The sequence below is a fragment of the Gouania willdenowi genome, chromosome 17, assembly GCF_900634775.1.
Source record: "Gouania willdenowi chromosome 17, fGouWil2.1, whole genome shotgun sequence".
NCBI classification, from domain to species: Eukaryota; Metazoa; Chordata; class Actinopteri; order Blenniiformes; family Gobiesocidae; genus Gouania; species Gouania willdenowi.
Window position 1 is genome coordinate 16,180,154 of NC_041060.1, and position 12,259 is coordinate 16,192,412.

The 12,259-nt window shown below is 38.3% G+C and overlaps 1 protein-coding gene across 1 annotated transcript in view; it reads right to left on the reverse strand.

The window, feature by feature from the left end:
• Positions 1–356: 356 nt before the first annotated feature.
• prkci (protein kinase C, iota) overlaps positions 357–12,259 on the reverse strand; it is a 39,219-nt gene continuing 27,316 nt past the window's right edge. Inside the window, exons 10-18 of the mRNA XM_028472814.1 lie at positions 11,818–11,915; positions 10,885–10,971; positions 10,651–10,786; positions 10,189–10,276; positions 9,335–9,460; positions 8,059–8,138; positions 7,671–7,760; positions 2,173–2,288; positions 357–2,081 (exon numbers count right to left, since the gene is read on the reverse strand). Of these exons, the coding sequence (XP_028328615.1) occupies positions 1,994–2,081; positions 2,173–2,288; positions 7,671–7,760; positions 8,059–8,138; positions 9,335–9,460; positions 10,189–10,276; positions 10,651–10,786; positions 10,885–10,971; positions 11,818–11,915 (909 nt within the window). The 3' untranslated portion in view covers positions 357–1,993. The remainder of the gene's footprint in view (positions 2,082–2,172; positions 2,289–7,670; positions 7,761–8,058; positions 8,139–9,334; positions 9,461–10,188; positions 10,277–10,650; positions 10,787–10,884; positions 10,972–11,817; positions 11,916–12,259) is intronic.

A 12,259-nucleotide genomic window follows, 5' to 3' on the forward strand; every position in this document is an offset into this window, starting at 1 on the left:
AAGACAAAAAAATACAGGAAGCAACCCCAAAAATGCACAAATCAACAACAAAAATGCAGAAAGTGACAGAAAAAATACACAAAATTACAACTAGAGCACAACAAAATAACACACACGACTCCAAAAAACACACAAAATGACTAAAAACTGGCAAAACAACAAAACCCTTCCCCCAACATATTCATGCTCAGATTAGTCATTAAATGCTGAGATAAATGTTGATAATCTGTTCAGATACAATCACATCCCTCTCTTAGTACATTCCTTTTTGACTCAGGTGACATTACACAATCTAAGTACACTTGTCACATGTATACTCAGACGTTTGAATGTCAAAACAAAACAAAAGCAGCACAAAGACAGAAATAAAATGTTTATTTTACCATCTGTTATTTTCTTCCAACACTAATAACAAAGTTTACCAGTGTCCTGTGGATGCTAAACATCCCCAAAAACATAACAGATACAACAAAAAAGTGTTTCCATTGGGTAACATTTTGGAATCAATGAGACAGAATTTTTTTTTTAAAAAAATTAATGGATTGACATAACTATTTATAAATCAACAGTAACAAAGTGTAACAGATGACGGTGGTCTTCTGGTGAGTAGATGAGTGCAGACACATGGTCCATATGAAGTATGTGAAACTCCCACGGTCAATGTGGTTAAAGTCACGGGCTGCACAGTTCATCACCATGGCTTTGATATGCTTTAAAGCATATGTAGAAAATATCATAGTAACAGACTTGAGTGTTTGACTGAACATGGGACAGTAGACACTAGAGTTTTAAAGCCCTGGTTGATTCTGGGACTAAAACCTGCACCACATTGTAGTGTTGGGACCTCTGACACAGCTTTCATTTCAACAATCACAACAAAAAAGACCGACAGTGGAATGAAGAAAAAAAAAAAAAAAGAAAAAGAAAATTAAAAATAACAGAAAATAACTCTTGAGAAAGGCATAGTATATATAAAAGTGAGCAAAAAAAGCTCTGAAAATATAATATGTATGACAAAAGAACAGCGGATTCTCTTTATATATACTGTACCCTCTAATACGTACCAGCAAGACTTTGTATTGGGAAAATGTTTCCTTTTTGGTCCTGTGTGCAGAAGTGGAATTCATGCTTGGTTTTTAGGACACAGCCGTGCTTCAGGTATCCTGTGCTATTCTTCCAGCCCTTTTCACCACAGAGCATTTATTCACAGTTTTGACAACATCGCCTCTTTAAGTGTTACAATTCTGTACAAGTTCCTTCATTGAGGGAGAAAAGACCTGAAGTGCAGTCTCATACTCCTCCACCGACTGTTCACCTGGTCCCCGCTACTCCGGCTGGACATTTAACACTTAGAACACATATATAATGACGGATGTGTTGTTAAATAAAACAAGAGGAAAAATAGATTGATTTATTAGTTTTTTTTTTCTCCCCCCCGGCCCGAAAAAATAGTTGTGTCTTCTTTTCTTGCAACAAAGCTATTCCAAAATCTCGGTTGTCCAACTGTGACTTGAAGCTAGACCGCCATCGTCTACTTTTTCTTCTTTAACAGTCGTTTTTTGACGCACACAAATAAAAATATGGATGAAAAACACCTCGACAGGACGCTCAGTTTATCTGTCAGAGGGAGGCTGTACCTCACACCCATCCTGCAGCAACTATGGAAGAACGTGGTAGCCAAACGGGCTACGACAAAGAGCCCCCCCCTCATAGATATGCTCTCAGTGCAGATTTACTTAATATAAAAATAATTAAGAAATAATGTAGGCTTAAGGGCAAAGTGGTTATAAATGGCAGAGTGTGAGACTGGATTTGGCAAAACGAGCGTTTTTTTAACTGTGTGACCTTTGAGTTGGAAGGTCGTTGGATTGTCTCTTGACCATGCAACTCGAAGACACTGAGACGCTACGTAAAACACGCGCGTGATGAATGGATGTGTGGTTGTTGTGGAGGTGTGTTGGTGTGTGTGTGAGAAGCTGACGGGGGTCTTCCCTCACACACACTCCTCGGCTGACATGAGCAATGGGTTGATGTACTCGAAGCCTTCAAACTCAGACTGGTCGATTTTCTTTACCACCTCACTAGAATTTTTGGATGTAGAGAAGAAAAAAAACAAGATTTAGAGAAATGCGACGATAACAGGAAATGAAAAGTAAAGATAGGGGAACTTACTCGTCGTCAGGCGTGAGCTGAATGGGCTCGTTGGTGAACTGGGCATCAAAGTTATCGAGTCCAAACTCCCCTGAGATGTTGGGCTTGAATGGAGGAACCACCTGTTTCTGCTCCAGCTGGAATAACAGAAAAGGGGGGGGGGGGGGGGGGACACACACAACACGTTTAAAACTCATTAGCAGGAAAATAACACCCCTCCCTCACCCTAAAAACAATAAGTACACTGCAATACATGAATGACTGATTTAGCATTTCAGGTCTTTAGTGTTATACAAGTTCATGTTCATAACACTTCTAAGAATTGAGCATCACCTGCTTATGCAGCAAACTGAGCCCTGACTACTGAAGCAAAACACATTTATTATTCTTAATTATAGCGTCGGCAGAAAGTGAAGCTTTTGTTCTCTACATTGAAGCTAGAAAAAAAAAAACCAAGGAATTATGGGTGTGAGAAAAAGTGATTCAGCAATACATGACGATATTTCACCACGTCATTATCATATAGATTAAAAAGTTTTTTTAACTAAAGAACTATTTCATTGTGCCAAGATATGCATAACAGATAAACGCCTGGTCGCTAGGTGTCAGTGAACCACATCAGACCTCGTCGACTTCACTTCTTAGTGCATTTTAACTTGGATGTTAACTGCACTTTATTTTCATAACACATATTGGGCCCTTTTATAGATGTATGTGGTAACTTTTTAAAATAATTTAAGAACTTAACAGAAACAGAATTTGTTGTAGAAGCAAAAGTTAAAAAATTTTTAAACTTATTTTTTTTGGTAATTTGACAGTTTTATAAACATACCACTTTGGTATTGGTATTTTAATTACAGTTAGTTACCATTTACCTGTTCTCGCAAGTGTAAAAAAATGAAATAAATTGTATTTCATACCATGTTGTACTTGTAAAAGTTAAATTTGTAATAACTGTTATTGTGACATATCGTGATGTTTATGGTATTGTTTAGTATCGGGACATATCGTATCATGACATGCAAATCTTTTATCGTATCGTTTCTGCTAGAAAACATTTTGGTGCAGCTGGATACCACAGCACACCTTCAGGGGTTTAGCGCTGTTCTTGTTGTGATAAGTCAGAGTAGCTGGTGGTGGTAATATTGTGGTTAATACAGGTGTGGTAAATTTATGATGCCAGTTTCCATAGCTCCTATTTACCTAAAAGAATAATCATATTCAAAATAAAAAAAATTTTTTTTTTCTCTCACCCCACTAATAAATAATTATTTTCCTGATTTATTTCAGAAAAGCTTTGGTTAACTAGTCCAAGTTAATCTGTTTTACAGTCTCTGTCTAGAAGCTGTCAACTGCCCCCCCCTGCAGGTGGATTTTAAGATGTTCCTGATGAGGAAAAGGGTGAAAGGGGGAGGAGTGTAAGATGATCCAGACACTGTGACCTGGGTCTCTGCTCCAGACCAAACAGGGAAAAGAGATCATGATGAACTGTGGCCAGCTGCCCTCCCCATTTCTCTGTCTGTCTGTCTGTCTGTCTGTCTGTTACCTCACTGCACATGTCCGTCTGCCCTTTTACAGAGGACACGTGCCTCAAGCTCCACACGTTGACAGACTTTCAGAATCACTACTAATCAGTCAATGTAAATCTTAAGGTAAAGGGTGTGCCAAAATATCGATACGAGGTTTCATCTAGCTGTACTTTATCAATTCACTGGGGCCAAATAATGATGTTTAAAATATTTATTTATTTTATTTTTTCCCTTATTACAAAAGTTAAGTATAAGACCCTATAAAATCCACATTAACGAAATCACGGACTGAATTAAATGTACAGAATTGACATGAAAAATGTCACCGTGAGGCAAGGATAATTTTTTTTTGGGGGGGTTTGGGGAGCGCTTATTAGGTGCACCGCCCTCCCTCTCCCGTCTTGGCTGCATTAAAGGTAGGGTAGGCGATTTTCAAGAGCTAGCATAATTTTGAATGAAGCCTCCCCGATGGCTCCGCCTTTACCCCCCTCGCCCCGTCTCACTCACATGCATGCACACAGCTGCTGCAGAGGAGGAGCTCAGCTCATCGCTTGTATTGTGTAGAAACTTAGTTGTCTCATGTCTCATTCAGCAGTAAGTAAACAATAAACTTTACCATCATATATGTTAAACACTGCCTAAACCACCTGAAACTCCGTCTAAACTGGCAAAAACCTACGCAAATCATCACTGACTCCTAAATACAGAGCCGACCAGTCCCTGCTTAACTTTCTCGTCAAGCGCTGCATCGCTCCGTGAAGATGATCACCTGCTCAGAGTGATCAACATCTCATCAGAGCTACAGAAGATTCGTGGGAAAAGTTGCATGCTGCTGTGGACGAGACCATTGATGCCGGGGTAATGACTGAAATGTTTATTTTTCATATGCAGTGAATTTATCCAGTTTTCATAAATCAAGTTCATTCTGCTTGTTAAGCAGCACTGATGTGTCCATGTTTACAGAGAAGTTGATAATACTAGCACTGAAATGAGTATTTGCTGCATTCATTCTGTTTTAATGATTTAAAGTTAATTTGCACAAACATCATAAACAATATTTTGATGATTATGATTATTTTGTATCAGTCTTCCATTAAAGACTTAAACATAATTAGTTGTGGTCAGTGTATGTTAAGTTTTACTTGGCTATCATTCATGTGAAATTTGTAATTCCTATAAAATGAATTCAGTGCAGTAGATAAATTCTGAATTTCTTCAGTGAGATACCGTGATGTATCGTGGATGAAATTCCCCACGATATATCAATAAATGTATAGCAATAATATCGTTATCACGGGGGAAAGTATCCCAATATTTCGTATCACGAGGCACCTGGCGATAGCCAATCTTACTTAAGGTCTATTAATAACTGATAATCTACCTAAATCTGCAATGGTGTTTAAATGCTCAATGCTTTTGAACCCCAAAAAACAATAATAATAATTTAAAAAATGAAAATAGGCAACAGAACTGTTAACATTACCTACAGTAAAAAGGACGATGTAAAGTTGGGTCAAACTGAAACCTTCTGAATTAAAAAAATCTCTTATTAAGAGCCACTCAACTGTGTTCACATCCACCTCACGGTCACAATCCAATCCATGCACTTTTTTTCTTAAATAGATATATGTGGTTATTATTTTCTTTTCTTTTTTTTAAAGAATTTAAGAACTTAACAGAATCAGAATCTCTTGTAAAAGCAAAAGATAATTTTTTTTTGAAAAATTTTATTTGACAGTTTGATAAATATACCACTTGTTTTTTATATTTGTACTTGAATTACAGTTAGTTACTATTTACTTGTTCCTCCAAGTCAAAAAAAAAAAAAAAATCAAATAAATTGTATCACCTATTATTTTGCTCTCTGGCTCACAGGCTGGGAAAATTTTGTACCCCCCTCCTCCCGACACGCAGGGATGACCCGTTTGGCCCGGTTAGTTGATGGTTTTATATCACCATCTCAACATTATCAATAATTTACTCATGTCCATACATATTCTGTTAGTATGTGGAGCTGTGAGCTGCTGGATACGTCACAATATCACTCTGTAGCGCCATAATCTCACCCATTCCTGTTTCTTCCTCCTTAGCTAATGGTAGCACCAGTGGCTAATCTCTCATCTAAAGGTGTACTGCTGCCATCTTCAGGGCACAGTTGGTCACTACAACACCCCACAGCTTAGATATTGAAGAGGGACCTCCGCCAGGGTGTTTTCTAGTAATTCCCATGAAAAAACGCAAATGACGAGTTATCTCGTCAATGGCACTGAGCGTTTGGGTTTGAAATGACGAGTTATCTCGTCAATGGCACTGAGTGAGTTAATACCTCTAATAACGGTACTTGAAACAAAAAGCTTAGGAGTTGTTTTAGAACGCTTAAGTTCCAGAATAAACAGGAAGTCAATCAAACACATTATATTGACAAATGCTACTGAAGAGAAATCAGCAGTTTTGGTTTCTGAATGACTTAAACAGAAACTAATAAACCAAGAAGGTGAGAAATGATTATGGCCCATGTGCATCATCTGGTCGTTAAACTTCCCCCACACTAGTATGATTACAGCTCCGACACAAAAAAAAAGGACTCTTATTTATTCTGGAATAAGTGAATCGTTGCTGTAAATGAGAACAGCAGAGATTACAGTCAAACACTGAGCTTAGCTATTATAGGATGCCAACAGCTCAACTACTTAGACCTGAAATTAGATTAACAGCTTCCTTTTTAAACCCAGACTTTCAGAAGTCAACATATCAGCATGTATATGCCCAATCCCTGACCAGTCCCTTCTCATTTCCTGTCGCCCTCTGGCTTCCTGTTAATGTGTTAGTCATGCATCTGTTGTCAGCTGTTTGCCTCGCCTATTTGTTTTCGAATACTTGCTTCTACAAAGACATGAGTCTCATTCCGAAGCTGAGTTAACTGCAGGCAGGGAGTGACCCAGTGTGCTTAAAGATGACCTTGCCTTGTTTACCAACAGCTCAGACAGGTTCTTGATAAATACACAGTTTTTTTTTTGTGATCTTAAAGGGATCCTTCACTGTTTTTACAAATGTGGCCTCAAATCTTTGAAATGTCCTAATTAGAAGATCTATGCCTTTTAAAAATGGGACTAATTTACCGTTTTAAAAACTGTATTCCGCCATCTTGAAATCGCGTGATTGGTGACATCACATACCCCCATTTTCCTGTAAACATCCCATTTTTTTCTATTGGAGTGAAGCATTCAGCCTGCTTTTTAGAACATTACGCAGCTTTTCCGGTCAAAATGTCAATGTGTGCTGCTTTTGGTTGCTCTAACTCAGGGGTGTCAAACTCATTCTAGTTCAAGGGCAAAATAAATATGGACCAGTTCGATCACAAGTGGGCCACAGGTTCTAGGTGGGAAAACTAACAATATCAACATTAATGTGCCCAAGTTTGCACTTCCAGTAATAACAATATCTAAGCAATAAGGGACAGATACTTCAATGTTCTTTTATTTATTTAGCAGGATTTTCGAGTTCCTTTAACAACAATTTACAACTCAAATAGTTGGTAATTTACACAATGATTCATGTTTTCTCTGTCATTTCCACTTCATCCTGCGGGCAGAATCGGATGCTCTGAATGGCCAGATTTGGCCCCCGGGCCTTGAGTTTGAAAAAAATCAGGAAAAAATAAAGATGTCGAGGATAAAAACAGTTGTGACCTGGAAAATAATCTATGGCCGCAGGGGGTGACAGTTCCAACTCTGTGGTTTGGTAAGGGGCCTTTACCCTCCCTTAAACAGTGTGTGGCTGACATTCTGGTGGCTGAAGTTAGCAAGTAAATCACGGACTGTTGAATGACTCCCAGCCAAAAGGACTTCTATCCTCAGGGTTTGTGTAAAAATAATGATTTAGGCCACATTTGTGAAAACAGTGGTGGTTCCCATTAATGATCCTGTAAAGATTTCCTTCATTCACATTAAGATAATTTCATCAAGATGATAATCTCAGGGAGACACTCACAAGTTCCCAGTCCACATTTCGGAAGAATGGATGACCCATGATGTCTGCGAAGCCTGTCTGAGGGTGGCAGCCGAGACGTTCTTTAGGATCCTGTTGGACAGATTTAAGGGAGCAGTGAAACACGGGATATACTGACATAGGAAAAAAAAATTGAACAGGTCACATAACCAGTAAAGGAGGAGTGAAGTGGGCGAGGAAAGAAAAAGAGAGAGATTGTAGCAGAAGGACAGGTTAAAAGGGCTGCTAGGAGCTTCACTGTGAGTGTGAGGCAAAGGTAGGAAAAGAAAATAATTTAAAAAAGGAACAAAAAAGAAATGTTGTTCCTTACTTAAAGTGTGCAGCAGTGCTGTTTAATACAGACTATTCAGCCTGTCTGACCATTTCTTACCTTGTTGAGGAATCCCTTGAGGACGCTGGCAGCTTTGACAGACAGTGAGCGGGGGATTCTGATCTGTTTTTCCAATATAACTGCAGGAGGTGAGAGGAAAAACAAGGGGAAGGGGGGGAGGGAGGGAGGGTACAAAAGGCTGAGAAAAATGCTCCCCTGGGGCTGATACGACAGAGGATGGCACTGAAAGCACAGTAGTTATGAGTCTAATCCTGCCGGGTATAGCCTTGTAGAGCATACACTGAGCAGACTTTCAATGGAGTGTCAAGAAGCTGGAAATAATAATGCATCAGTGCCTGTAATATTTATGTTTCCCTAAAGGTCCTTTGGTGAGAAAAGATGTTTAAGGTAATAAAACACTTGCTTTTTCCACACACCTCTGTGCAATAGACTGTGGGTGCTGGGCAGGGTTGAGGTCTATTTTAACTGTGATCACGTAATTGATAATTAATTACAAATATGATGTAATTATAAATTTTAAAATCTTTTGCTGTTGTTATCATAATTTAATTGTAATTGAGTTCAGATAATTGACTTTGTAATTGTAATTGGCATGGAAATTATATAAAAACTGTCAGTTACATTTTAATTAAACGCATAACTGGGGAACCATGTAAGAGTGCTATGGTTTACACACATACTTAGTTAACAATCAATAAAATATGTTTTATATCAAGTTTTTCCCACTACCTGATAGTTCTCTTCATGATCATTTTACCATTTAAAAAAAATGTAATTTTTATGTATTAGGAAGCCTAACAATGTAACCAAGAGATGAAAAACAAATTGGACAAAAGATCATCATTTTTGGTGTGTTTTTTACAGCTGATTTTAGACATACTGTAGGTCAAAATGGACCTGTTACCAAAAGAGAAGCTAACAGAAAGCTAACAAGTTTTATGAGGTTATATATTTCAGTCTTGGTAATTGTGATTAATTAAATTTGAACTTTTGTAATTAAGAACGTAATTGTAATCGACTTTCAGGGGGAAAATAATAGTTGGAATTTGAATTGTAATTGGAGAAAATTCTGGTCACGAAATTATTAAGGAGTTGTAACTGAACATGGATAAATGAAGACATAATTGTAGTTGAAAAATGTAATTTAGCCCAACTCTGGCTACTGACAGTAGCCATAAAAAAGTTTCTATGCAGAGGTGTAGCCAATTTCCACACAATGCTGTAGCATCTTATTGTCTGTGAGAGCTTGTAATGAAACACACACTGGGAGAAAATCTCCCTTTGACTTCCTGTGAATGCACATTGATCCATCTACCTTGGAAGAGGTAGTCTTCAGTGTTCTGATCTGGGTTGTCAGAACTGCCGACGATGTCGAAGGGTGACCGGCCCGCCATCATCTCGAACATTAGCACACCAAGTGCCCACCAATCCACACTGAACCCTAGGACACATTCAGAGCAACATCAGAACCTGTACATTACTGAATAAAAAGGGAAGTACAACCCACCCCCCAAATGAATGATAGACATGTATGCAGAAGTCCAGATAGTGACGAATCAACTAGTAACACAGTGTTATCTCAATTAGTCAGTATTAATCTATAAAGTAGCATTTTTTAAATCCAATATTGAAGGGCTGATTATGATAAAAAGATATTTAATGCAGCATAACCTGAGAATATTTACCACTGGTCGATTGGGATTATTCCTGCTAATGGTTAAACATTATGTAACAAGCATATGATTTATGATGGGGCTCCTATAAGGAAGTTTCCTTCCCTGGTAATGATTCATAGACACCAACATTGTATCTACATTTAACAAAAAAAATATAATAATATTAGCAATAATAACAATACATTTTCTATGGGACCTTAGAAGCTACACCTAACATAGGCATTTTTAAAAACCGGTACATTATTTTTTAAAAAGTCTTAAAACTAGAAAACTCTACATTAAAACATCAAAGGGACTATGCAGTTTAGCTAGTACCGGTAATCTAATAGATCCGTAGTCTCTTTCCTATTTGTCTTTATGCACAGAACTTTTTTATGCTCATGTTCATTCTTGAGCCCCATATTTCCTATTCATTTAATTTCTTAGTTTAATTTATAGAGTAAATAGTATACTGAACTATTGGAACTAGATGGCTTAGAGGTGTTTTTCTCACCATAATCCTCTCCTCGGAGTATTTCTGGGGCGATGTAGTTGGGAGTGCCACAGAAAGTGCTTGTCGTATCTCCTGGTCTCAAGCCCTCCTGTAAAAAAAAAATAAAACATTGGCTGCTGTGATCTCAGCTATCCATGTCTGTCCACCCCCGTTTCATAACAATGTACTGTGCACCAAATACAGCAGACTCTTGGTTCCACTGTAGCAGCTAAAAGTTAAAATATCTGTTAAGTAGTAGTAGTAGTAGTAGTTAACTAGACGCAAACACTAAAAAAACTTCTCTGCTGTCATTTAGAGATGCATGTATTTCTCCACTTGAGGCACGTTCCAGTACACACTTCTCTTATAGGAAAATGACCATCAGACTAGCACTTACCAAGGATACTGGAGGCGGTATAATGTAGTGAAAATGTAGCGTAATTAAAGCTTTAAGTGAAACTCTTGACCGTGTAAACCATGCACCTTGCACATGCCATAGTCTGTTAGCTTGATGTGACCCTCAGAATCCAGCAGCACGTTGTCCAGCTTCAGGTCTCTGTAGATGATTCCCCTCTCATGGAGGTAGTTCAGCGCCAGGCTGATTTCTGCCGAGTAGAATCTGAAATGGAAAGAAAAGAGCTCAAGACTTCCGTTTTCCACATAAATACTCTAAAGTAGTTTTCCTTTTCATTTACCGATGAAACGGTCTGAGTTTACCTGGCGTGTTCTTCTGGGAGTTTTCTTTGTCTCTGCATGTGAAACATAAGATCTCCACCATTTACATATTCAATAACAAAGAAGAGTCTGCAGAGACAAGCAGATTTCACAGAGCTAATCAGCTTGAATACAAAACAAGTCACATTTCTTCACATGCATGGTTGCTAGCATCACAGTCAGAGGCATTTACCACACAATCATTGCGTTTCATGTCAAATTGACAAAAGGTAATGTAAAGGTTTTTTTTTTTTTTTTTACGGCTACTAAAAACACATGTAAACACATGGTAAACCGTAACACACCTGATCTTTTCACCATCTATTCCTAATTTTTCCTAAAAAAAACAATTCATCATTAACACTTACAAAAATAGGATTGATTCCGACTGGATTTTTAATCACTAAAGTTAAAAAAAAAATTGTATTTAATTACTCCTCTGCCACAAAGCAGCAATTTAAGGCACTTCAAGTGGCACTAACATCACCAAAACAGTCAAACAACTTGAGTTAAAATAATTTGTATACCATTAAAAACATACATAAATATGCAAATACAAACTTGATAAATCAAAGAAAATGAAATAATATTTAAGCAAGATAAAACTCTTTACTGTAAATGAAAAAATGGTGTAATGGAGTGGTCCTAAACTACTGGGTCGTAGACAATACAGGTATTTTATCCATCTAAAATGCTTGCTTCCTCTTGTGCTTGATGCAGCGCATATCAAACGTGCTTAAAGTGCGCAGACACACAGCCCGATCACAGTGAGGGTGGTGTGAGAAGCTGCACGCACTCACAACACACACAGACACACTGTCAATGTGAGTCTGTCAGTTAGTGTGTCATTAACTGCACAACAGTTGGGAAGTGCGAGACTGACTAAATTCTTAAATTGATCCCGTCCCAGCATCACTATCTGAGAATTGCTCTAACCTGCTTTCGGTCTGGAAACATGAGTGGAGGCCGACAAGGAAGGGATGATTGGATGCCTGCTCAAAAACGTGCTTTTCTGTCTGAACCCAGTCGATGTCCTGGAAGAGAAACACACAAAGACGGGGGTAGTCAATTAGACATCATTCTCACATAATGCCCTTGAAGGTATAAAAGGCTGAATCATCACTGCGTTGCATCGACAGTGCTGTGAAGAAGAAGCTGGTTGAAGAAATGTGCTGCTGTAGAAGGCAAAAAAAGAAGGCGGTGTCTATCGATGGGTTGGATGATCGTATGTCTGGACACGGATGCTTGCGCTCGCTGACAGGGCAGGGATAGCCTAACACTTCAGCATTGATCGAGAGGCAGCTGTCTATTTTGTCAATCACGCTAAGTGCGTCTAATCAAGGCTAACTACTTCTATTGCTGCCGGCTGTGCTGCTAC